This window comes from Emydura macquarii, unplaced genomic scaffold, assembly GCF_026122565.2.
Source record: "Emydura macquarii macquarii isolate MOO-44397 ecotype Brisbane River unplaced genomic scaffold, CSIRO-AGI_Emac_v2 contig_1230, whole genome shotgun sequence".
Taxonomy (NCBI): domain Eukaryota; kingdom Metazoa; phylum Chordata; order Testudines; family Chelidae; genus Emydura; species Emydura macquarii.
Genome location: NW_027131367.1, coordinates 730526 through 753750, shown reverse-complemented (window position 1 = coordinate 753750; position 23225 = coordinate 730526). Strand labels below are relative to the sequence as shown.

Sequence of the window (23225 nt, the reverse complement as noted above, 5' to 3'; positions counted from 1 at the left end):
AAAAGCCACCAGCCACCAGCAGCATCCCTGTCTCTGGGGGTGGACGTGGCTGCCCTAGACTTTCCCGAGGTTGGGATGTGCTCCAGCCAGCCCTCTTCACCCTCCCTGGAATACAAATGGGCAGAGCCTGCCATGGCCCCTGCTGACCCGGTGCCAGTAAGAGGGAGCCCTTCCTCCTGGGGGAATCTCTCCCGCTAACTTGTGCTCTCCCAGAAGAAGGAGACAGTTGCACTTGGGAACAGAGCCCATCTCCTGAGGGGTTGGGTGTAGATTTGGCCCCCTTCAGACTTTCACAAGGCAGGCCAGCACCTCGCTACCCCCATGCAGAAGAATTCAGCTCCTGGGGCGGGGCACAGCTCACCTCCCCTGGAGCTTCTCATCCAGCTCCATGCTGCACTCGGGGCTGACGATCCTCTTGATGGCAAAGGGCGGTGGGCACAAAGTGCAGGACCCTTCCCTACTCCTCCCTCCCTGACCTCCTCCATGCTCTGCTGAAGTGGCAGCAGCAGGTGGTGGGTTTAAGGCCTCGGCTCTATTTGATTTCAAGCCTCTACCATGGGGCCTGGAGAGGGCATTGCTGGACCCAAGAGGGTTAAGGGCTTAAGAGGTAGTGCAATGTGGGCTAGGGAAATAGCAACTGGGGCCATTCAGCACCTGCCCATGGCTGGAGGAGGGGGGCAGGACGTGCTGCATCCCCTGTGCTGCTCAGCAGGATTGAGGCAGCCTGTCCTGTTGCAGGAGGGGAGAACACAGGCTGCTGGAGATTGGGCTGGGCTCCCAGGACCCCTCGGCTGGTTCAGAATGGGCCTTGGGGGCTCAGGTTCCTGGAAAGCCCTAAGGCCTTGCTGCTGCGTGGGGTGAGGGGCAGGGGTTGTTGGTTGGGATTCTGTTCTTCATACTTACCCCATAGATCAGGCAAACCCCCTGGCTTCAGCACCTGGCCCACACCACGGACTAGTCCCTGCAACATCAGCCAGGCAGGCCCTGGGGAGAAGTGGAGGGTGCACCTAGGCCAGGGCCTGCCCCGTGTCCCAGCAGGAGCAGAACAAGGCGCCAGCACTGCTATCAGAGCTGCCCTCCAGAGCAATAATCCCTTGGGAGGGCCACGGGCTGCTGTGGCCAGGGGGAGGAAGGATCTTTCCCTGCAGGGCTGGGTGTGTCCGTCCATGCACACCTCCAACTTGTGCAAGGAAGTGCAGCAGGTTAATGACGACGATGACAGTGCAGCAGCCCTGGCACAAACCTGCCCACTGGCCCCAGGACTGAGACGCATCCATGGCCAGCGGTTCCTTCACGTTGTGCGCCTTGGTGGCTCTGATGTAGGCAGAGGTGCTGGAGGAAGAGACAGACGGGAACTGGGAGAGGCTGCTGGTCTCTGCCTGCGGGTGCTGCACTGAACCCACACAGAGGCCACCTCCTCCTGCTCTCACAATGGGGGCTGCCCTGAGGCACCAGGCTGGGATCCCTTTGGCCAGGGCCACAGTGCTGCGAGCATCACTCTCCAGGGCAGACTGTCTTGCTGGTGCCAGGTGAGGAAGAAGTGCACTAAGCCAGACCCTTTCCCCTCCATTCAAAACCCAGAAAACGAAACCTTCCAGACGGTGCATCTGGCTGCTCTAAGCCTGACCGACGGCAAGCACCGTCTCTCCCCGTTGTGCTGTAAACACTGATGCATGGAGCAAGAATTCCCAGCCATGGCAGCTGCCTCCAGCAGAATGGAAGAGGAGGGATGGGACTGCAGGAGAATCTCAGTGAGAGGTGGATCATGCAGTCTAAGCCTCCCAGCTCTACAGCTGTCTTTCCCATGTGCCCATCACCCTTGGACCTTGTCCTCCTGCGCTGGGGCTGTTACAAGCCAAGAGGGGTGGGGTCACTGGGGGAAGGCACGTTCCCTGCTGCTCACTGATGCTGGTGTCACATGTTCTGAACAGCTCAGAAGGACTTAGCGGGGCATGCACAATTTCCAAAAGCCAAGTGAGCACAATGCCCTCCTGAGCGGTGACAGGCACCTGTTGTCACAGGAGCTGGGGCCTCCCCCTGCTGTGGGCTGGGGAAGGGAGCCTGCAATGCTGTGGGAACAGCAGGTCAGGAGACTTGTGACTGGAGCTGTCAGCGGCCCTATCACCATGGGAGTGAAACCCTTAACACCTCAAGTCCTTCCTCATGGGAAGCAGGCACCAGCCTGTCAGCAGCTGGAATAGGCCAGGAGCCGCTTTCATGTTGTGGGGTCCTGTCCCTGCCTCTGCCCCAGGGCTCCTGGCAGGACCAGACCCAAGACTCGCCTCTCCTGGGCAGAAGGGCTGTTTTCCGAAGGTTGCCAGGTGACGTTAGTCAGAGCCTGGGCAAAAAGGACCACGTGCCGCCCACTCGCAGAGGCCAGGTGCACCCAGAGACCTGGCGTGTGTGATGCACGGAGTCGGTCAGCACCGCCAGGATCAGCGCCTTCTTCCTCGGCCAGCGGAGACACCGGCATCTCCCGCCCCGACCACAGGTCGCGGAGGTGCCCCTGGCATGGGGCTGCCTGGATTTCCGCTCCTGCCTGACAGGGCTGGCTCCCCTCCCCGCCAGCCCGGCCTGGCCTTACTGGAGCGAAGGAGAGGACGGGCCCCTCGTTCCCTGGAGAGTCGCAGCCGAGGCTGGGCGCACAAACGGGGAAAGCCAGGTGGGGTCCCCGCAGCTGCCGCAGGGTGGAGGGGCCACGGCTCGGGGGCTGCCCCTGCCCCTGCCCGGCAGCCGGGAACGCGGGGGCCCTGCTGGCCGGTGAAGGGGGCCGGGGCCCGCAGCCGTTACTGGGGGCGCGGCCAGGCCTGGCGCTAACGAAGCGCTGCTGCTGCTGCTGGCCCGGTTCGGTTCCGTTCGGCCTGAGCCCGCGGAACATCGGGGCCGGGACCCCAGCTCGGGGTCAGAGCCGGGCCGGAAGGAACCCAGGCGTCCGGCCTGGCGCCCCGCCCCCGCCGCAGGCCCCGCCCCCCTCTGCGCCCCCGCGCGCGACCGCTGCAGAGAAAGTCGCCCTTGCTGCGGACGTGGTGCATGCTGGGTAGCGCGCGGACGTTGCTCGGAGGCTCTCGGGGCTAGAGCGTCGCTCCTTCCACCAGCGGGTGACCTATCCGAGCCAACGAGGCGGGGTCACGTGGGAGGTGGTGGCGCCTAGACTGTCATGGCCCGAGCGCCCGGCGACCATAGAGACGGGAGGCAGAGCGCCGCCCCCGCGCCCTGTCCTCTGCCTGCTGCAGCCCGCCGGCCGTCTCCTTCCTGCCGCCGGGAGCAGCGTGCTCCGTGCCGGCGCCGCCATGCTGCCCGCCGCCCGCGCCGTGGGGCGGCCCTGCCTCGGGGGGCTCCGGGCCGCTGCCCGCCTGCTGCTCCGGTACCGGGGGCCGGGGGGACCGACCCACACGCCGCGGCCGCGCTGGGCCCCGGGACCCCCCCGACAGGCCGGGCGCTGCCGCGGGCGGGGCGCCGGTCCCTCCTCTCCTCCCCCCGCCCCGGGCCGGGCCGGGCCGGGCGCTGCGGCTGCTCGGCGGCTTCAGGTCCCGCCACCCAGCTCGCGCGGCGCGGCCCCGTTCCCGGAGCGGGTCCCGGCCCCGAGGGGCCTTTGGCTGCGGCCTGCGCGCGGCGCTCCCCGGCCCGGGGTCTGCCGAATCCGGCCGGGCCCTCCCCGCTGCGCAGCGCGCCTGACGGGGCCTCTCTCTCCGTTGACAGGCAGCGGCTGGCGGGAGCCTGCGCTGAGCGGATGCTGAGGACCAGCTGCCCGCAGAGGACGGAGGCCCTGGCCGGTGCCCCCCTAGACACTGCGCCCAAGGAGTACTCGCCCAAGATCCAGCAGCTGGTGCAGGACATCGCCAGCTTGACGCTGCTGGAGATCTCCGACCTGAACGAGTTACTGAAGGTGGGCCGGGCCGGGCCTGGTCAGACTCTAGCCTGCGCTCTACGCCGGTGCTGCCGGTCACCACGGCCATCCCAAGTGCCCGCTTTGTTAGCTGGGTAGCGTAGCCGGCCTGGGCTGCAGTAAGCTGGGAGGACGGGTGGGACGACAGGACCCGGGGGGGCACAGAATGGGGACGTCCCTCTGTCTGTGGCTGGAGTGTGCTGTGCTTGTCCCTCTTCTTGCTGGGAACACAGGGTGGGCTCGAAGTACTGTTGATTGCACTACACTGTGTCGTCTTCCGCAGAAAACACTGAAGATCCAGGACATGGGGCTGATGCCGATGGGTGGAATGATGCCACCATCTGCAATGCCGTCAGCCACTCAGGTAATTTCCAACTCCCTTGCGAGTTCATCCTCCCTAGACAAATGCCGGGGAAAGGAAGCTCTGTCGAGGAAAAACAACCAGAGTCCTGTAGCACCTTAAAGACTAACACATTTCTGCGGGCATAAGCTTTCGTGGGCTGCAACCCACTTCGTCAGATGCACGAGCTGTCTAGGAAGATGGGTATTGCTGTAACCTTGTGCCTTGGCAAATATAGCCCCAGTGAGTCCAAAAATGCCCCAGCTGTGATTCTGAAGGTTGGTTTTGAGCTAAATAGACTGACTCCAGGTTCTGCTCGGGGTCTTCAGGCCTGTGATGATTCCCGACAAGGAACTGGAGTGTCGGTAGAAGTTTATATAGCCGCCTGTCAGTCTCGGTGCATCTTTCTGTGTGTGCATGCACTGTGCCCCATGCAGGTTTGCAGGGGTGCTGCCCCTTCAGGTGAGTGAAGAGTTCTCCAGTTGGCCAGAAGGGCCTGCTTAGTCCTGTGTGTGGCAGGGTGGAGGAGTCCTAAATGGCTACTGCGCTTGGCCTCACCAGGCTTGTGTTGGTTCCAGGAAGCAGAAGAAGAAGAGGCCCCCAGGAAGCCGGAGAAATTGCTTTTCACTGTCAAACTGACTGAGGTGAAGGCTGTGGAAAAAGTAAAACTGATCAAGGAAGTGAAAAACTGCATGCAGGGCCTGAACCTTGTCCAGGTGAGGAGATGGCACGTACCTCTGCCTCTAAGATCTTGGTCACTATTTGAGCAGCACCTCACTGGGGCTGTGCTGGGAGCTCTTAGCCTGAGCCGCTCTGCCCCCAAACTATTTTCAAAGGGGCTTTTTAAACCCAAGACATTAGCTGTACTTGCAGCTTGGATTCCTCAGTACCCTTGAAACCACAGTTTGTCCTGGGGGTTCCCTTTCCTGTGCACAACCGTGTCCCATGTGCATGGGAACCGAGCTGAGGCCTCCAACAGGAAGTGTCTGGACCCACTGGTCTCCATTGCTTCCTTCAAAACAAGTGTCCCTTCTTCCCAGGGCTCCTGGGTGGTTGGTTTCTTGAAGCACTAATGCACATTCTCACCAGATGATGGCAGCAAAAACCTGGCCATGTGAGAGAGACTGGGCCCCATGTGGAATCTGCAGAAGAGGGGAGAAGTCCCCACCCCGTGCCTGTGGCTGCAGTAAATTGGCCTCACCACACATTGTCCCCACGGTACACTCTCCCCAGCCGCTAATGCCAGGATTTAGCATCAGATCCCCGGCAGGTCTCTCTGGACCAGCTAGGACGGACTTCCCATTGCAGCTGGATTCAGTCCAGCAATGGCTTCTCTCTCCAAGAGTTTCATTAACTCCAAGTTAGTCAGGGATGTATCCCTCGAATTCACCAACCTTCTGTAAGCTGCGATTCCAGCCCTGCCTCTGCTTCTCTGCATGCCCATGGCTGAGGCCTTGTCTACACTGGGAAGTTTTGTCGACAAAAGTCATCTTTTGTTGACAAAACAGTGCTGGTGTACACACTACAGTCACCTCCCTGCCGACCAAACAGCCCTGTTTTTCCGACAAAATAAAACCACCTCTACGAGAGGCGTCTGGCTTTTGTCGGCAGAGCTAGGGTGACAGTGTCCGTGTAGACACTGTGTCCCCTTAGAGCGGTGGAGGAGCTGTCTCTGCTAGAGCAGTGAAATTGACAAGTAAGGGGGCGGGGGGCGGGTTGGAGCCTGGCTCCCGAAGCCTCTGGGCTCCTGGCTGCGGGTCATGGATGGCTGCCTCCCAGCGAGCTGGTACCAAGCAAGCCAAGAAGCGGCTGCTGCAGCCCACTCCAGCTCAGAGCTGGGACTGGACAGGAGGCTGCAGCCGGCTCTCAGCCTGGGAGTGGGGAAGTTGGGAGTGATGGGGGAGGGGCAGCCCACGTGGCTCTCAGCTCTCCCCACACTGCCACCGACCCAAGGAGAGCAGAGAGCAGCGTGGACAGTGGCTGAAAGTCGACATCTCTTATGTTGACAAATTTCTGTAGTGTAGACAAGGCCTGAGTTGGGCACTCTGGTTCCTCAGCAGAGACTGTGGTCTCATTCTGGGTTCCTCACCCCCTTAGGAGCAGGGATGGCTTCTGTTCCGCATGCCATCTCTAGCAGCAGTGGTCTAGGTCCAATAGGAGACACGGATGGTAAAAACGATCAGTGAAGTGTAGTGCGCTATGTACCGTATGGTACAGTGAAGTGTAGTGCGCTATGTACCGTGTAGTACAGTGAAGGTTGAAATGTTTCACAAATGTTCTGTTCTGATTCTGAAAGAAGCAGTAGGAGCAAGACATTAGAGAAACGGGACTTTCAAAGAGCAGCTGGCCTGTCTGTTTTACCTAAAATCCTACCTCCCATAGTGGAGACTTCTGTAAGACTAGCTTCTCCTGGCCCCTCCCCTTTTCTCTTCCCTCCACCCCCATTGGTTCCTGTGTCCTGATTTCAGCCTCTTTCCCCCCCCTGCGCCCCAAGGGAGTGTTCTTAGTAAACCCTGCCAGGGTTCTTTGTATTGTTGGTAGACTTTGGCCCTTCTGGTCAAGCCAGTTCTGTAGGCTCAGCAGGAGATCAAGCTGCTGCAAGAGTCATTTGAACCAATTGTTCTGGCATTGTCTATTAACAATTCCTAAGTGTCAGTTAATAGGTGACTTGTCCTGGGCCATGTCTTCTTTCCTGCCTGTAGAAATACTTACAATGAGCCACTCTGCTTCCGTCCTTCCCTAGACCTGGAAAAGAGCGCTCTCTTCCTCCAGAGCTTGTACTTTCCATCCACAGACGTTGGTCCAATACAAGATAATGCCTCCCCTGCCTTGCTTCTCTGTCAACCAATATATTCATACAGGAAAATGCCAACCCAGTAACCAGGCCAACATACAATATTCATAAATAAGTTCAGCTTCATAGTCCTCACGTGCATTTTAACACAGCCAAATTCAGGGTCCTACATCCAGGACCAATGTGTATGTCATGATGATGAGATGTGGGGGCTGTATCCTGGAAAGCAGTGTCTTAGGAATCATGATAGAAAATCAGTTGCACATGAGCTCCCACTTCATTGCTGTAGCGAAGAGGCTGAACTCTTGGGTGTATAAAGTGGGGAGTGTCAGGAGCAGCGAAGTGGCATTACTTCTGTGCACAGCTGTAGTGACCCTGTCATGGGGATGCTGTGTCCAGTTCTGGTGCCCATCCTTCAGAAGGGTTATTGGCAAATTGGAAAGGAGTCAGAAAAGAGCTACAAGGATGATCTGCGGTCTGAGAACCGTGCCCTAGAGAGACTGAAGAGGCCCAGGATATTCAGTTTCACCGAGAAAGTGTAGTGACGACTCGTTTGCAGTCACGTACCTATAAGTTGCAGAGATTTCTGATTGTAGGCAGCTCTCCAGTCTAGCAGAAACAGGCAGAACAAAATCCAATGGCTGGAAAATGAAGCTAGGCAAATTCAGACTAGAAATAAGGTGATGTCTTTAACAGAGAGGGTAACTAACCATTGGAACAGCTTGCCTAGGGCCATGGGGGATTCTCCATTGCTTGAAATGCTTACACCAAGACTGAAAGGCTTTCTAAAAGAAATACTGCGGTTCAAACCAAAGTGATGGGCTTGGTGAAGAGATGATTGGGTGTGGTTCTCTGGCCTGGGTTATGTAGGACACAGATGATGATACGCCTGTGGCTTTAAAATCTATTAATCTAGATAGTGAAAGCAGCTGGTTTCTGACTCTCTCTTTCTGGCAGGCAAAGAAACTGGTAGAGTCGCTTCCGCAGGAAATCCAGGCCAATGTGTCCAAAGAGGAAGCAGAGAAGATCAAAGCGGCGCTGGAAGCAGCAGGAGGGACCGTGGTTCTGGAGTAGATGGCCACTGTCATTGCTGAGGGACAAGTGTACCTCCTGCCTCTGCCCATGTGGGCACCTATCCACTGACTGCAGCAGGGTTCCTGTGCATTTACATGGATCTTAGACCTGCAGTGGGGTTTGCTGTTAGGATGGCCCAGCGCCAGATGGAGGTGTTCAGTGTGTGGGGGCTACCATTTGTACCAGCGCCCTAATGAACTCTGAATCTATTAAAAAAAAAAAAAAAAGTGTGGGGGAAAAAGTCTGCAGAACCAGTGCTGTGTAAAAGACCAGTCCTCCCCAGAACCACTCCCCGGACTGCAGGGCTGCCTGGAGCTGTGGTGTGCAGCCAGGTGCCAGCCCACGGGGCTTGTGCCTATCGCTAGGCTGTGGTCATTGATCATTCCACCCACCTATCTACTCTTTCCTGCCCCCGTCCTTCCCAGGTGCAGTATCTGTCTGTGTTGGGGTGAAAGTGGTGTTCCATGCGAACGGTTGGTTTGACCTTTCACTGCCACGCACTCAGTCTCAAACTAGTGCATGGCTAATTATTTACCGGGGTGTGGATGCGGCCCTGAGAAGCTGACAGCAGGAGAGGAAGGTGATTTCTCTTGCAGGGTGACCTGCTGGTTCCGTGGAGCAGGGAGCCGAATGCTTCTCCCTAATGGGAGGAATCTGAAGAGCACATGAGGTGGAAGCTTTTGGACACGTGCTCACCTGAATGCTGCTGTGGGGGGTGGGAGTCTGCTGGCTGTGCCAGGTGACTGACTGGTGCCTCTTTGGAGGAAGGATTTGCCACCCCAGACTGCGATAGTGCAGCTGGTAACAAAGTCTGTGTGAGCCGGAGGGGGGGGGGTTGGCTTGTCCTGGGGGCTGTCTGCACAGCTGTGTAGTCCTGGCACTTGCCTGCCTCGTCAAGCCGGGAACCAGAGCCTGAGGGACAGTCCCCCTGGACGGAGGCCAGCATCTTGTTTCACTGCTGCCCCTTCCCCTGTCATTTGCAAATCCCAGCCACCAGTGCTGTTACCTTCATGCAGGTGCCTCTGCCTGGGCCCGACCCCTCAGTGCTGGTAATAAGTGACAGCCTGCCGGGGGCGGCACCCCGAACTGCCCCTGCAGCCGAGCGGAGCTGCCATGGGGCCGGGGCCGGGGGAAAGCTGGCCACAGCGCAGCTCCGGTTTCAGGCTGGGGTAGCTCTAAAAGGGCTGCCACAAGGCAGCGAGCGGTGCTAGCGGAGCCGGGACGGGGCGGCTCCCACTGCCACGGCCTGGGGCTGTTCGCTCTGCCCGGGGACCAGCCCCCAGAGCTGCGCCTGTGCCCGAGGGAGGGGCGGGAGGTGCTGACCCTGCCTGGCCCCGCGCCCGCTCCCCGGCCTCTTGCCCCCGGCTGCTGCCTGCCTCGGCTGGCGGCGCGGCGCAGTGCGGAGCCTCTCCGCGGGTTAGCTGGGCGGGGCCTGTGGAGCTCGGCGCTGCAGCCCCGCGACACACGAGCGCTGTGCGCCGGCGGGGGGGGCCTGGGCCAGGGCCAGGCCGTGACTCGCTGCGTGGGGCGGGCCCGGCCTTGCCCCGCCCCAGGAGCCCGGCACCGGCGCTGAGCCCAGCTGCCCCCGGATCCTTCCGCGGCCCGGCGCCGCCCCTCCCCGCCGCGTCTGGGCGGTCCCGGGCCAGCATCACCCCGGTGCCAGACGGGAACGCCGGGCCGGCCGGCGATCCGCCCGCGGGGGCTCCGTGCCCTCGCCCTGCCGGCCTCGGCCCAGGCCCGACGAGCGGTGCAGGAGGGCCGGGCCGGGCCGGGCGGCGCCCGTGGGGCTCGGGGCTGGCCCCGCCCGCCGCCGTTGCCCTTTGAAGCCTCCCCTGCGCCTGGCGTTGCCCGTTTAAGGCCCGGCCGGGCGGGGCCGCGCTGTACCGCCCCGCCCCGCTCCGCACCGCCGGGAGGGAGGCGGATCCCGCCGCGGGGAGCCGGGCCGATGGCGGCGGAGAAGCGCGTGTCCCGCTGGTACTTCGGCGGCCTGGCCTCGTGCGGCGCCGCCTGCTGCACCCACCCGCTCGACCTGCTCAAGGTGCGGCCCCCCCCGCGCCCTCCGGGTCCCCCCTCCCTGGGCTGTGCCCCCCCGATCCCCGATCTCACCCCGCCCCCCTGTGCCGCCCGCGCCCTCCGGGTCCCCCCCGGGCCGTGCCCCCCCGATCCCCGATCTCACCCCGCCCCCCTGTGCCCCCCGCGCCCTCCGGGTCCCCCCGGGCCGTGCCCCCTCCCCGATCTCACCGTGCCCCCCGCGCCCTCCGGGTCCCCCCGCCCCCGGGCTGTGCCCCCCCCCGATCTCACCCCGCCCCCCGGTGCCCCCCGGGCCGTGCCCCCGGACCTCCTCCACCCCCCCCCCCTGGGACCCGTTCCCAGCCCCGCCCGCCTGTGCCCCGGACCCTCCCAGCCCACAGCCGGGCCGGAGCCCCTCGCTACCCCGAGTCCGTGCGGCAGGGCCCGGCCGGGGTCTGCGAACCCCGGAGCTGCTCCCTCGGACCCGCCGCCCCTCGCTGCACTGCATCGCCCCGGGCCCGGCCGGCTCCGCTCCCCGTGGGTAGCTGCACCCAGGGAGAAGGTGCCCAGCTCCCGCACCTGCCCCTCACCGCCCTGCCCCGCCCTGCCCCACTAGCCCGGGCTTAGGGGTGTGGGTCGCTGGCAGGGGCTGGCTCCTGGCACTCCACTCTGGGGAGTGGGCAGGGCAGGGCTGGGCTGGGCTGGCCGCGCCGCCCCCCCCCTCCCCGGGCCTGGCAGGTTTGCAGGAGCCTGTGTCCAGAGCGGCCTGTGCCCGGGCTGATCTCTCTGGCTGGTGTGTGCAGGAAATCCGAGGAGGTGGCCGTGCGGTGACCCAGTTACCCAGGATGTTCCCAGGGCCGTGCCCCTCTCCGGCTACCTGCGGGGGAGGAGGGGGAGGAGGAGAAGTCTGCTCGGGCCCATTCCCTGGGGCACAGACAGCCTGGCATCTCATGGCATCTCATGGCATCCCATCTCCCGCGGCCCGGTATGGGCCTGAGGCCGTGGGAAAGGCTTTCATCCTCAGGTCCCAGCTCCGAGAGCAGGCACCCCTTGGGCCCGGTGCGCTGGTGCCCACCGAGTGAATTCCAGCGCCGGCAGCCCCCTGAGAACGGTTTGTGGGGGGCTGGCTCCAGGCACCTCTCGGCGTGCTGCAGGGGGAGGGGAGAGGCCCAGCCCTGAGACTCAGGAAACCTGCTCTGCCTCTGTCTCCCTGTGCCTGCGCCCTCGGTGCCAGGGGGTAGCAGCCCTGCCCTGTGCACCGGGCGTGCGGGGCAGTGAGCTGCAGATTGGCAGGCTCAGATGAGGGGGGCTGACGGATGCTGCAGTGGGGCCTGGCTCTGCCACGGGGTAGAGCCCCCTCCTGAGAGGCTTGCCTCCAAGACTGACTCCTAATAATCCGGCAAGGAGCAGGGCTGAGAAATCCCACTGCCCAGCCCCTTGCCGTGGGTCTGTGACGTGTGACCTCAGATCTGCAGGGGCGGACTGAGCTAGAGAGAGGAACGGCCCGGCACGGCCCCTCGCTGCTGCGGCCCCTCAGCGCCTGCAGGGCTCAGAGCAGCAGGGCCAGGCCCAGAGCGCAGAAGCTGGGGAGAAGCTGCTGGTGCTGGGAATGGGGAGGGCAGGAAACTGGACAGGTGGCACTGGAACCGGGGAGCTGCGGGCACAGCTGGCCTGAAGCAGGAAAGGCGGCTTTGGGGGGCAGGGGGCTGCTGTGATGAGGCCTGAGGGTGCCAGAGCTTCTGTGTTGAGCTAAAGTGCCGGGCGCCTGGCCTGTGGTGGGTGCGTGGCCCTGCCACGTGCTGCTCAGTGACTGGGCACCTTAGCACCCAGCCGGCGGAGCCTTGGCCTCTGACCACCCCAACAGCCTGTTGGAGACCCCTTGCTGAGACCCCGGTGCCCTGAACCCCTGCCAGCCTGGAGCTGGACCCCCAGCGCCGCGGGATCTCTGCACCGGCACGGCACAGGGTCTGGCTGCACTCAGCGTGGCCGGCAGAGCCGGGGCAGGCCCCTTACTGCCCTCCGGGTACTCCGCTCCGGTCAGCCGCTGGCCTGGGGCCTGGCCGCTCCGTGTGTCCCGGGGCCGGGCTGGCGACACAATGCAGGGATTGGGCTGGTTCCTGCATTGCTGGGTTTTGCAGCCTGGCCAGAGCATCTCCCAGTCAGCACCTGCCTGTGCCCTGGCCTGGAGCCCCCCCTCCCCCCCCCCGGGCACAGGCCAGTGCAGGGAAGAGGGATGACATGTTTCCTTGGCCCCGTGCCACCCTCCCCAGTGCAGGCCCCATGTTCCTGGGCCACTCCAGCACGCCCTGTAACGGGTGGAGCCTGGCCCCAGCCAATGGCCCGGTGCCCCTGTTTGTCTCCTCTCCTCGGGATCGTTGACCCTCGTTTCGTTGACCTTCGTTTGGAGCCGTGCATGGGGAGGAGGGGGGAATGGGACGGGTGGCTCGGCCAGGCTGGGGGGGCCCTCTGTCACAGGGCCCCCCCTGCAGGGAGTGCCCTGGGGCAGTGAACCCTTCGCTTCCTTTTACTGAAGTGAAAGATGTAGTTACCCTGGCTGGGGCCAGGGACGGGCCAGGGACTGGCCAGGACTCCTGGGTCCTTTTCTTGGCCCTGCTCCCCTCCCCCCAACCCCCACCCTGGGAAAGAAGGAAAGTGTTTCCCACCCTTCGCCAGTCTCCGGGGTTCTCCCCCCACCCCCACCCCTGCTGGCAGGCTCCTTCCTCTGGCCCTGGAGGTTTCTCTTGCAGACTTTCCACTGGGAGCAAACAGCGCCAGGGACCCTTATGGGACTTGGCCTGGGCCCGCCAGTGCTGGGAGAGGGGCTTCACTGGTTACAGGTGCCCTGTGACTTGGTTTCGTACCACCCGCTGCCTGGCAGCGTCCCTGCTCCAGGCGATGGGGCGTGGGAGTGTGGGGCTCCGGTCGCAGGCGGGCCCCCGGGGCTGCCCTCACTTGCTGGCTCCGCGGTGGATGGAGGGCTCTGCCTGCCAGCGTGCGGGGGGCAGGGCTGGGGGAGCTGTGCCTGAGCCCCTGCTTCCTCTCCCGCGCCCAGGTGCACCTGCAGACGCAGCAGGAGGTGAAGATGCGCATGACAGGCATGGCACTGCGCGTGATCCGCACTGACGGCTTCCTGGCGCTCTACAACGGACTCAGCGCCTCGCTCTGCCGCCAGGTGAGTGCAGGCACAGCCACCCCCGCCTCCATGGGGGGCACCCCTCATACTGCACCCTGCACTTCCTGACCCCCTCAGCGGGGCCTGTGCCGCCTGCCAGGGCTCAGCCCGTTTCCCCCATGCCTCGCTTCTTGTCACCGGGGTTGCTCCCCTCCCAGTAACCAGGCCTGTGCCGCCTGCCGTGGGGCTCGTGCCTCTCCCCATTACGCAGGCCCCACACGTTCCCCGTCGCACTGGCCCTTTCCAGGGAGCAGCGAGCAGCAGCTCAGACCCGGCTGTGGCCCTGGTGACGGGCTAGGTGCCATGCGCTGGCCAGCGCCCTTTGGTGGCTGCCTGGGGAGGGCAGGGAGCCCCTGGCGTGCAGCACTTCACCCTGCTCTGACTCTGACTCTGTCTCCCCAGATGACCTACTCCCTGACCCGCTTCGCCATCTACGAGACCGTGCGGGACCGCGTGAGCCGAGGCACCCAGGGACCTCTGCCCTTCTACCAGAAGGTGCTGCTGGGTGCTGTGGGAGGTGAGCTGGGGCAGGGGAGCCCAGGCCATGGGCTGTGGCCAGGCTTACGGAGTCCCGTGACCCTGAATCTTCTCTGGTTGCAGGTTTCACTGGTGGGTTTGTGGGGACCCCGGCAGACATGGTGAACGTCAGGTCAGTGCCATGCCTCTCAGACGCTGCTCACTGTGCAAGGCAGGGAGTAGTTGTGGGGCCCCTTCCCCATCTCAGCTGCGTGCTGGGCTCCATGGGCTGGTGTTCCGATCCAGTGTGGCAAACCCTGGAAGGACTGGAATTGCCCCATACCTCCTTGGGACTGCCACAGCCGGGGGCTTCCAGTTCCCCAGGGTGGCCCACGATCCAGCCCCTCTTCAAGTCCCAGGAGCTGGCAGAGGAGAAGCTCCACTAGGTCCCTGCCCCGCAGGTGCAGGGCTGCGCCCTCTGCCTGGCCCCATGGCTCCAGGGCGCACCGGTGCCAGTCGCGTGCTGGGTGAACTCATGCCTGCCCAGAGCAAGGGGCACCCGGGGAGGCAGGTCGCTCTGGCTGTCCTGGTCTGGCTCCCCCACGGTCTGCCTGCCTGTCTCCGTAGGATGCAGAACGACATGAAGCAGCCGGTGCATTTGCGGCGGAAGTGAGTGACGGTGCCGTAAGTGGGGGGACCCCGGGAGCTGGGACCAGCTGGCTTGGGTCCCTCCCCTCCCGGTGTGCGACGGGGGCAGGGTGGGTGGCGAAGATCCCTAATGGGACCCCGAGGGGCTACTCATGTGGTGGGACTGGGGGGATCCTCCTCCCACCTGCCCTCGCCCTGCCCCTCTCTGTGGTTGGGAGCTGCAGGGGGTGGCATGGCCGCAGGGGAGCAGCATTTCTCCAAGCGCCACCGTTGTGGGCGAAGGGAGGGGGCCGGGGTCGGGGTCCTGCATGCCCTGCCGTGTTACCCCGGGTGACACAAGCTCTGCTCCTGCAGCAGGAATCTCCAGCGACCCGGGATGTCCTGGGGGGGGGGCAGGGCTGGCTGCAAGGGCTCATGCCTTTGCCTCTTTTCCTTCTTGTCGCTGCAGTTACTCCCACGCCCTGGATGGCATGTGCCGAGTGCTTCGCGAGGGTAGGACTCTGCTGGGGACGGGGGATGGCGGGTATCCCATCGGCCTGGACAGGGTCACCCCCAGGGCAGGAACCGCCTCTGGTTCCTGTCTGCAGACACGTCCCGCTCAGCAGTGCCGGGCAGCCTGGCCAGGATCCTGTGCAGGAGGCCGTCGGCAGGGCTGGGATAGCAGCGCCGGGGCAGGGCTCAGGGGGCAGGCTGCAGGCTGGGTATGGGGCATGTCCCGGGTGGCTGGGGCCAGTCAGCCAGGCCTGCCTCGGAAGCGCAGCAGCATCACGAGACTTGGGAGCAGTTTGGGTGCCCCTTGGGATGGCGCGGCAGGGTCAGAGCAGAGACTGCAATGAGAGGCTCCAGCTCTGCAGGAGTGGGAATGAAAGGCACAGCAACCTGCAGCCATGGGTGGGGAGAGCCTGAAAGGGGAGCCTTGTTTTCAGAGAAGGAAGAACAGACAGACAGACAGACAAGCAGTGGCGAGGGAGAGTGCAAGAACAGGCTGAAAGGAGCCAGTGCTAGGGTGAGTGACTTCTCCTTCCATCCAGCTGGGCAGGTGTCTCAGAGCCAGGGCGGGGGGCAGGAAGGCCCACTCCGAATGAGCCCCTGAGGAAGGCCCGTGGGCGGGGGTCAGCTCTGCTCTGCTCTGCTCAGCTCAGCAGAAGCCCAGGCCCTGGGAGCTGCTGCCAGGGCGGAGCTGGGGGGGCAGGGCTGATGGGAATGAGAGCTGGCCTGGGGGCTCAGTTCACACCCCGGCACTGGGCACTGACGCCCCTTCCCCCTCCCCAGAGGGCTTGAAGAAGCTGTTCTCAGGTGCTACGATGGCGTCGAGTCGAGGGGCCCTGGTCACCGTCGGACAGGTAGGGACCCTCCCCCCATGCACTGGGGGCAGCTGTGACGGGCTCTGCCGAGGCTCGCGTGCCACCCTTCCGGGGTGTTGGGAGATCACGGAGGCAGGCCAGGCAAGCCCTGAATGCACCCCTCTTTCTGCAGCTCTCCTGCTACGACCAGGCCAAGCAGCTGGTTCTCACGACCGGGTTTCTCTCCGACAACGTCTTCACTCACTTCCTGGCCAGCTTCATCGCTGTGAGTGGGGGCAGGGGCAGGGCAGGGCAGGGCAGGGCAGGAAAGGGGCTGCCCTGATGGTGATATCCTTGGGAACTGCAGCCGGCGCTGCTGGCTTCCCCACGGCCCCAGGCTCCTGGCCCAGGGAAATGAGGGAGTGGGGTGAGGAAACCTCCTATGCCTGGGGTGTCTTCTGCTCTCAGCAAGAGGCACAGTGGTAGGGTTTTGCCGTTCCCCTGTGCGGATTAGTGACTGTGCTGGGCTTGAACCGGGGACAAGACCTACTATTCCTGGAGCTAAAGGAGCGGCTCCGCTAGCTGGCGGCAGTAGTAGACACAGCCCCATGTGGAGTAGCCACTCGAGAGCAAGAGACCCCGACTCGCATTACGTAGCCAGCGCCTGTGCCCATGCACCTGGAACGGACTGCAAGGGAGAGGGCCGGGGGCACCAGCCGTCCCAGGGACTCCCTGGTCTGACCTGCCCTTGTCCCTGTGCCCCCAGGGTGGATGTGCCACATTCCTCTGCCAGCCCATGGACGTACTCAAGACCCGCCTGATGAATTCCCAGGGAGAGTATCGGGTGAGTAGCCCTGCGACCCTGCCCTGACCTCATAGCTGCCCATGTGCCCTCCCCACGGCCCCAGGGCTGGATCTCGGGCTCCCCGGCCCAACCACTCTTCCCTCCTGGCAGCTGCGAGCCCGTCCGTGGGGGGTCTCCTGTTACAGGGACCAACAGCTGCCTGGCACCGGCTTATCTGGCTCCCTTTCGTTGCAGGGCGTTGTGCACTGCGCAGTGCAGACGGCGAGGCTTGGCCCACTGGCCTTCTACAAGGTAAGGGGCAGAGGCTGACCCCTCGGTGCGCTGCAGGCGGTGCTCACGGGCTATGGGACCCAGTGTGGGCGATGCCAGGCCTGCTGCGCTTCTCACTGGGCTGGCTCCCTCCCTCCCTCAGCAGCAGCCCCAGGCACCCCCATCCTAGGGCCCCCCTGCCATGTGGGGGAGGGTGGGTGGGGACAGTGGTGCAGACTTGCAGGAGGGGCAGGGGCAGATTTTCACCTGCACACACCGGCTGGCTGCGCACCTCCCCCACCCCGCACCCCCTTGGCCATTTGGACCCTCGCCTGCCAGATACTGCAGCCATTGCTCCCCTGCCTGGCCACTTCTGCTTCCACAACCCAGCTCCCCCACCCCCCATGGCGGCCACCCCCCCCCCCGCCGCTCCCTGGGTGGCCCACTTGCTCCGTGCCAGAGCCCGGCTGGGGCGCCCGAGCAGGACAGAGACCGACCCGCCCCTCTCCTTTCTCGCCCGTCCCTTTGCAGGGCTTCGTTCCTGCTGCTGTCCGCCTGGTTCCTCACACCGTCCTCACCTTCCTCTTCCTGGAACAGCTGCGCAAATACTTTGGGATCAAAGTGCTGGCCTGAGGGGGTCGGGCCCTGCACCTTCGGGGGGTCCCAGGAGGCTCCTCACAGCTCTCAGCATCTCCTGGGGCTGTGGTCAGGCCCCTCCCCATCTCTCTGCATCTCAGGGCTGGGCTGGGCCCCACTGAGCCAGCTGGACCCACGGCTTCTCCCTCTCCTGTCTGCACCCTCTTCCCTGCCCCCTGTGATGGGCTTGCAGTTGCCATAGCAATAGGGACCGGTCGGCTCCTGCTCCTGGGAGGGGCGCTGTGGTCCAAGGGCCCTTGTTTACAGCAGAACCTGGCAGGTTCCTCAGTGGGGGGGGGCAGGTTCCTCAGTGGGGGGCGGCCAGCTAGTGACACTATTACTTGGAGCACGGGCATGCTCGGAGAAGGGTCTGAGGATTCACACCCCGCTCCCCCCCCCCCGTGCTGGACCAGTTCTCTTGGTCCCCGCCTCCACCCCCAGCTGATCTGTGACCCTCCCCTCCCCCCTCCTTCCTGAGCCCTGCAGCCCCACGACTTGCTCCCTGTGACTGGAATGGGTCTAACGCCGCCTCCTGGTAATGGTCTCCCCAGGGGCCGGCTCCCTCGGCCCCTCTCCTGCCCCTTTCAGCACCTGCTGCCTCCTGCTTTAAAGATCAGTTTGCTCAGCCAAAACCTCCCAGACAGCCAAAGGCTCTTGGGCTCTTCAGGGATTTGTGCTTTGTACCAATGACGACGGAGCAGGGGCCCTTTGGGTCCGGCGCTGCCTCCCCCGCCCCCCTCTGCTGCCCCAGGCGGAGGGTGGAGCGCTGGCTAGGGCCCCGGTGAGGAAGCTCCGTCTCCCACCCAGGTCCTGGGCCGGGCACTGACTGATCTGCTGCCGCACAGCTGCCGGGTGCAGGATGCCTCAGGCCGAGGTGCAGACGGGGCGGGAGGCACCTGGGAAGCATCTTACCTCGATAAAGATAGCCGTGAAAACCAATCCCGACAGGAAGTGCACACGGTGGGACGGACGGACAGACGGGCGGGGTGAGCTCTGTGGGGCACACGCTGTCCCAGCCACGTCCCCCGGGGTGGGGCTGGTGCCCGAGCAGTTCAGGTGAGCTCTGAGCTGTGGTGCACCCAGCGTGAACCCCCTTGTGTGCAGCGAAGGGGGACCCCAACATCCCAGGCGCTCTGGCAGGGGCTGCCTTCCCCGGCTGCGAGGCCCAGTCCCAGGCAGCGTTGCTGGGGCTGCTGGGCGTTGGCTCTGCTGCAGCCTCGGTGTCCAAGGATCGGAGCGATGCCGGGGAGCCCCAGCCCGGGCGCTAGACCCTGCTCGTGCCGTGATCGTTGTGTCTTGTGCCTCCTCCTCTTTGCTGCTGCCCCCGCGAGCCCCCACTCCTGCCTTGCTGCTGCTGCCCGTGAGTGGTAGGGCCCGTAGGCAGTGGGCTGTGTGCCAGCCGTAATGCCCCTGCATGGTGACCCCATGGGGTCAGAGACCTGGCGCACTTGTCACCTTGATAATAAAGCGATGGAACAGCTGCGGGTGTTGCTCCTTCCATGGGCAGGGTGGGGGGAGCTGACACTGCCAGGGCCCCACAGCCTTGCACAGGGCCCCACAGCCTTGCACAGGGCCAAACTCTCAGCTGTCAAACAAGCCCCAGACTCAGCGCAGCCCCACCCCAAGCACCCAGTCCACCGCAGGAGCTCTCTTCTCCCTAGCCAGGCCCTCTCCTTTCCCCCCCCCCCCGGGTCGGGGGCAGGCTCAGCTCCTTCCCATTCAGCAGGGTCAGAGAGCCAGTGAACGGCAGGACTGGAGGGACCTCGAGGACATGGAGCCCAGCTCTGCACTGAGGCAGAACCAGGTACAGGTTCTAGCCGCTCCCTGATGGGTGTTTGACCAGCCTGTGCTGCGGCAGGGCCAGGGCTCCCCGGCCTGGAGAGTGGGAGCACCCAGCCCCTCTGCGTGTCCAGCCCCTGTGACACCCACCGTCCCTTGCAGCTGGCAGCTACCTGCCAGTCAGGGCTCCTCCCAGGCCAGCCCCGCTCAGCGGGAGGGGCTGCAGGGATGGGGGGCTGCTCGTGGTGGGGTGCTCTCAGAGTGGGGGGAAGACGTTGCTGGGCAGAGGCTGCGCTGTGGGTGCTGCCTGCTTCGCACATTTCACTCCCCTGGAGCCACATTCTGCTTGTGACACTAATTGGGCTCCAGCAGGTGGAACGCAGCCAGCCTGGGAAAACTCGTCACCTTAACGAAGCCTAATGATGCTGTCTGGCCTCAGCACTTTGTTCCTGTCCCAGGCAGGGGCTCAGGCCCGGCCCGGGTGAAGAGTGAGCCCCCCCCGAGACCCCTCCCCATTGCTGCATGTTAGGGGAGGCTGGGGTAGGTGTGGGGTGTCCAGGGGTGGCCCTGGGGAGCAGGCTGGGCACTGGGACTGGCCTCTGCTCCCTGCTGCAGGCTCCTGGGCAGAGGCCTGAGCCAGGGGCCCCCAGAGCCCCTCACCTCCCCAGCACCATCTGCAGGTTCGGGGAGACGTGCCTGGGCTTTGCCCCTAGGCTGGCTGGGCTGTGAGCCCTGCGCGAGGGTGACGGTGATGGGCGCCGAGGGGAACCAGCCCCAGCAGCCAGACCGGAGCCCGGCAGTGAGGTGCAGCCTGGCCCTGCAGCGCCATCGGCCCAGCCCCGCTCCCACCCCACAGCCCGGCTACACCCCCCATGGGACGGCTGGTGGGGCCTGGCCTTGGCGCGGGGAGAGGAATCCCAGCCCTGTCCAGCCGGTGGGTCACTAAGGGATGCAGGGTGTGCTCTCACGCTCCCCGCGGGGCGCACCAGGCCTGGCGTGTTGGGGAGACCATGGCAGCTGTCTGCGTTTCCTTATCGCCAGCCCTCTGACGACAAGGGGCCCTGGGGCTGTCGTCAGGCTGTGAACAACCATGTTTGTACCTGTGACAGCCTCCCACGGGGCCAGGCCTCCCCCCGCCCCGCAGAGCTGCGGAGCCATCAGAGGGCAGGCCTGGCCTGTCTGCCTCCCACCCCATGGAGCCAGGCGCTGGGCCCAGCCTGCCCCGGTGCCAGGAAGGGCCGGCGGTGACCTGCGGAGGGCACAGCACACGCCACAGCCAGGTGCTAGGAGAGCACGGCCCAGCCCTGTGCAGCACGCTGAGCGGGCTTGGGAGATTCCTGCACGCCACTGGAGAGGAGCCCCCCCCCGGGGCTGAGGGGAGCTGGGTTCCCGGTCCCTGCGGCCCAGGATGTCTGTCTACAGGTGGGATCCACGCACCCTCAGCCAGCTGCACAGTGCCTCTGTGGGCTGCTGTCCCTGGGCCGGGTCTCGCTGGGCGTGGCACAGCCTCTGCCTCTCACACCTTTCCCTGTGGGCGCAGGGTTTAAACACTGCATGGGGGCAGTGACTGCACTGCCAGGGCATGCCCAGCACCCGTGTGTCTGCCTGTTCCTGCCCTTGGGGGTTTCCAATGGCCTGATTCAGGAGGAAGTGGCAGGGTTACGGTGCCGCTGCGTCTGGCAGGTTGTGGGGGGCAGCGGGAGGAAGGCTGGGGTTTGCGCTGAGGACGCAGGGTGTGATGCACACGCAAAGGGCAAGGCTAGGGAAACAGCAAGAGAGCAGGGCCCTGCTGCGAGGCAGTTCGCAACACGGGCCCAGCACTGGGCGGGCCAGGGGCCGGGACGCTGGCCACTGAGTCCCTTCCGGAGTCCCTGGGCGTCCACGTAACGGGTGGTGGAGCCAGAGGGCCGAGCACCAGGTAAACGGTGCCCAGCAGCCCGAGGAGCCGCTGTCGGTTACGCCCCAGCCCTGAGCTGGCCCTTACACCAACGCCCCAGCCCTGAGCTGGCCCTTACACCAACGCCCCAGCGCAGGCTGTGCCCAGTGCAGCACCGCTCCCCGGGGGGGGATGTTGATGGGCTGCTCCAGGCTGTTTACCTCGACGCGGGACAGCACAGGGTAAACATGGGCCTGCTGCCAGCCGGCAGAGACTGGAACCAGAGGGTCAGTGCAGCTCTGGGCTGCCCGGGGCTTGGGGCCCAGCCCAGACGCTCACGCGTTGCACGCAGGGAAGTGCAAGCCGGGGTCACTTGGACTAGACTAGAGAGGGTTTTCTGTGCACAAACCAGCAAACGCAGGTCTGGACTCTGCCAGCAGGGGCGCTGTTGGGAGCAGGGCAGATGCTCTGGTTGGGGCAGGAGCTCCCAGCTATCCCAGCCCCAGCATCTCCCAGCAAGAGGCCATAGCGGGGCGCCTGGAAGTGAGCGGTGCCGGCGGCAGGAAAGTGAAACCAGCCTGGGGGCAGCACGGAACAGTAACCTCTGGAACAGTAACCTCTGCCGAAGCCCAGGGCTGGCCCTAGACCAAATGGCTCCCCAGCGAGGAGTGTCTTCGCCCCCCCGCCCCATCCCCCACTTGTTAAACTCTTGTTCTGCCTGAAGCCTGGGCCGTGGTGCTCTGGGGCAGATCTGTTCCCATCACGGCTGCTGCTTGCTGCAAACCAGCTTACAGCTGAGTTTTTCGCTTCCTACACTGAGTTCCTGACCCGTCTCCGGGGGCAGCTTTACCTTCCTACAGGGGAGCAGAGCATTGGGGCGAGCAAGTGTCCGTGCCCGGCAGTCTGAGCAGGTCCGCAAACGTTACGCGGGAAGCGTGGTGCAGGAAGTGACCGTCTGTCTTCACGCTGGTGCGGAGCGAGCTGGGGGTCGCTTGGTAGCGCTGCGTCTCAGGCAATGTGTCTCTTCAAGTCTGCACACAGGTACACGGTTCCACACTCAGTCACGGGTTACGAGGTCTCAGCGGGGCTCTCCCTTCGCTCCACTGGGCTCTCCCGGCTCGCTGACTGACGGGCCCCGGGACACGTGAGGGCCTGGCTGACAACGCACTAGCCGGGGCGAGGAAAATGTTGTCCTCAGAAAGATTCTACAACAGGCCAGAGGCTTCTAGGCGGCTAGTGACCACGATCCAGACCTGAACATTTCACTTCAAACTTCCCATGTCGCCTGTGTCACGAGCAACAAAACCAGCCTCCCAGCCATTGGCTGGTCGCCTGCCGCGCCATCCGGCCTGCAAACGGAGGTTGGCCGGTGCGAGGCCTGTGTGCCTGGCGGGCTCCCGCGCCCCGTGCAGCATGACACGCCTGCGCTGCCGGCCTCAGCACCTGCCAAACGGGCCCCGACCTCCATCCCCAGCGAGAGCTGGCGTGTGCAGAGGCAAGCGTGAGGCTCCGGCAGGGTGTGTCAGGGAGTCATTCGTGGCCAGAATCGCACGCAGCGCGCAGCAGCAGCCATGCTGTGTGTACATGTGTGTAAGTGTGTGTACATGTGTGTGCTTCCCAAGGGCCCGCCAGCTCCTGCTCCCCCTGTACCTTTCCCAGCACGCTCTCCCTTTGCTTCCAGGTTTACACCCACTCCCGCGCTCGGCTCGGCCAGACTGGCTGGGAGGAGTCACTGCATTGGGGCCATTCAGTCCCATCAGTGAAGGAGCCTCGACTGTCGAAGGTGGGAGTCACCTGGGCAGAGGTGACGGTAGATAGGAAAGAGGCGCGCCCTGGGCAGCTGCCTAGCAGAGAGGCTTCCCTGCAGACAAGGAGCCTGCCCCGGGATGGGGACAGACAGAGCCGTGGCAGGAAGGAGCCTGAGGGGCCCCTCCTTAGCTCTGGGGTCAAGCCAAGCGGAAGCGTGGCCCCAGGACCAGCGGCAGCATTGAGGGCAAGGAGTACACGGAGGGAGAGAGCAGAAGGAAGGCCGAGTCTCCTCTGCAACAAAGGGGCCACAGAGTGCTGTGTTCTCCTGGCCCGAGGGAGGCCAGGATGCTGCAGAGCTGAGGGGAGGGGAGGCTCCCGAGGACGTGGCTAGAACAGAGGGGCTGGAGACAGACCGTGCCAGAGGCCAGGACGGGCTGGCTGCTGGCAGACTGGAGAGGTCTGAGAGGA

The 23225-nt window shown here is 64.2% G+C and overlaps 2 protein-coding genes and 1 pseudogene across 3 annotated transcripts; 2 read left to right on the top strand and 1 right to left on the bottom strand.

Moving 5' to 3' along the window:
* Positions 1-23: 23 nt before the first annotated feature.
* Positions 24-2878, bottom strand: LOC137152804 (uncharacterized; annotated as a pseudogene).
* A 144-nt stretch (positions 2879-3022) lies between these two features.
* Positions 3023-9239, top strand: MRPL12 (mitochondrial ribosomal protein L12). 2 transcript variants are annotated; one of them, XM_067547159.1, is made up of 5 exons: positions 3023-3098; positions 3700-3886; positions 4170-4250; positions 4805-4942; positions 7978-9239. In XM_067547159.1, the coding sequence occupies exons 2-5, from the start codon at positions 3731-3733 to the stop codon at positions 8092-8094; spliced, it is 492 nt and encodes a 163-aa protein (XP_067403260.1). In that variant the 5' UTR covers positions 3023-3098; positions 3700-3730; the 3' UTR covers positions 8095-9239. The 2 variants fall into 2 exon arrangements, with proteins under 2 accessions (XP_067403260.1, XP_067403259.1); XM_067547158.1 differs by lacking the exon at positions 3023-3098 and adding an exon at positions 3149-3364.
* A 668-nt stretch (positions 9240-9907) lies between these two features.
* SLC25A10 (solute carrier family 25 member 10) lies at positions 9908-18833 on the top strand. The gene is made up of 11 exons (XM_067547157.1): positions 9908-10132; positions 13157-13276; positions 13679-13793; positions 13877-13925; positions 14360-14401; positions 14829-14872; positions 15653-15723; positions 15857-15949; positions 16430-16507; positions 16703-16759; positions 17249-18833. Exons 1-11 carry the CDS (start codon positions 10040-10042, stop codon positions 17348-17350), a joined length of 864 nt encoding a protein of 287 aa, XP_067403258.1. The 5' UTR covers positions 9908-10039; the 3' UTR covers positions 17351-18833.
* The last annotated feature ends 4392 nt before the right edge of the window (positions 18834-23225 follow it).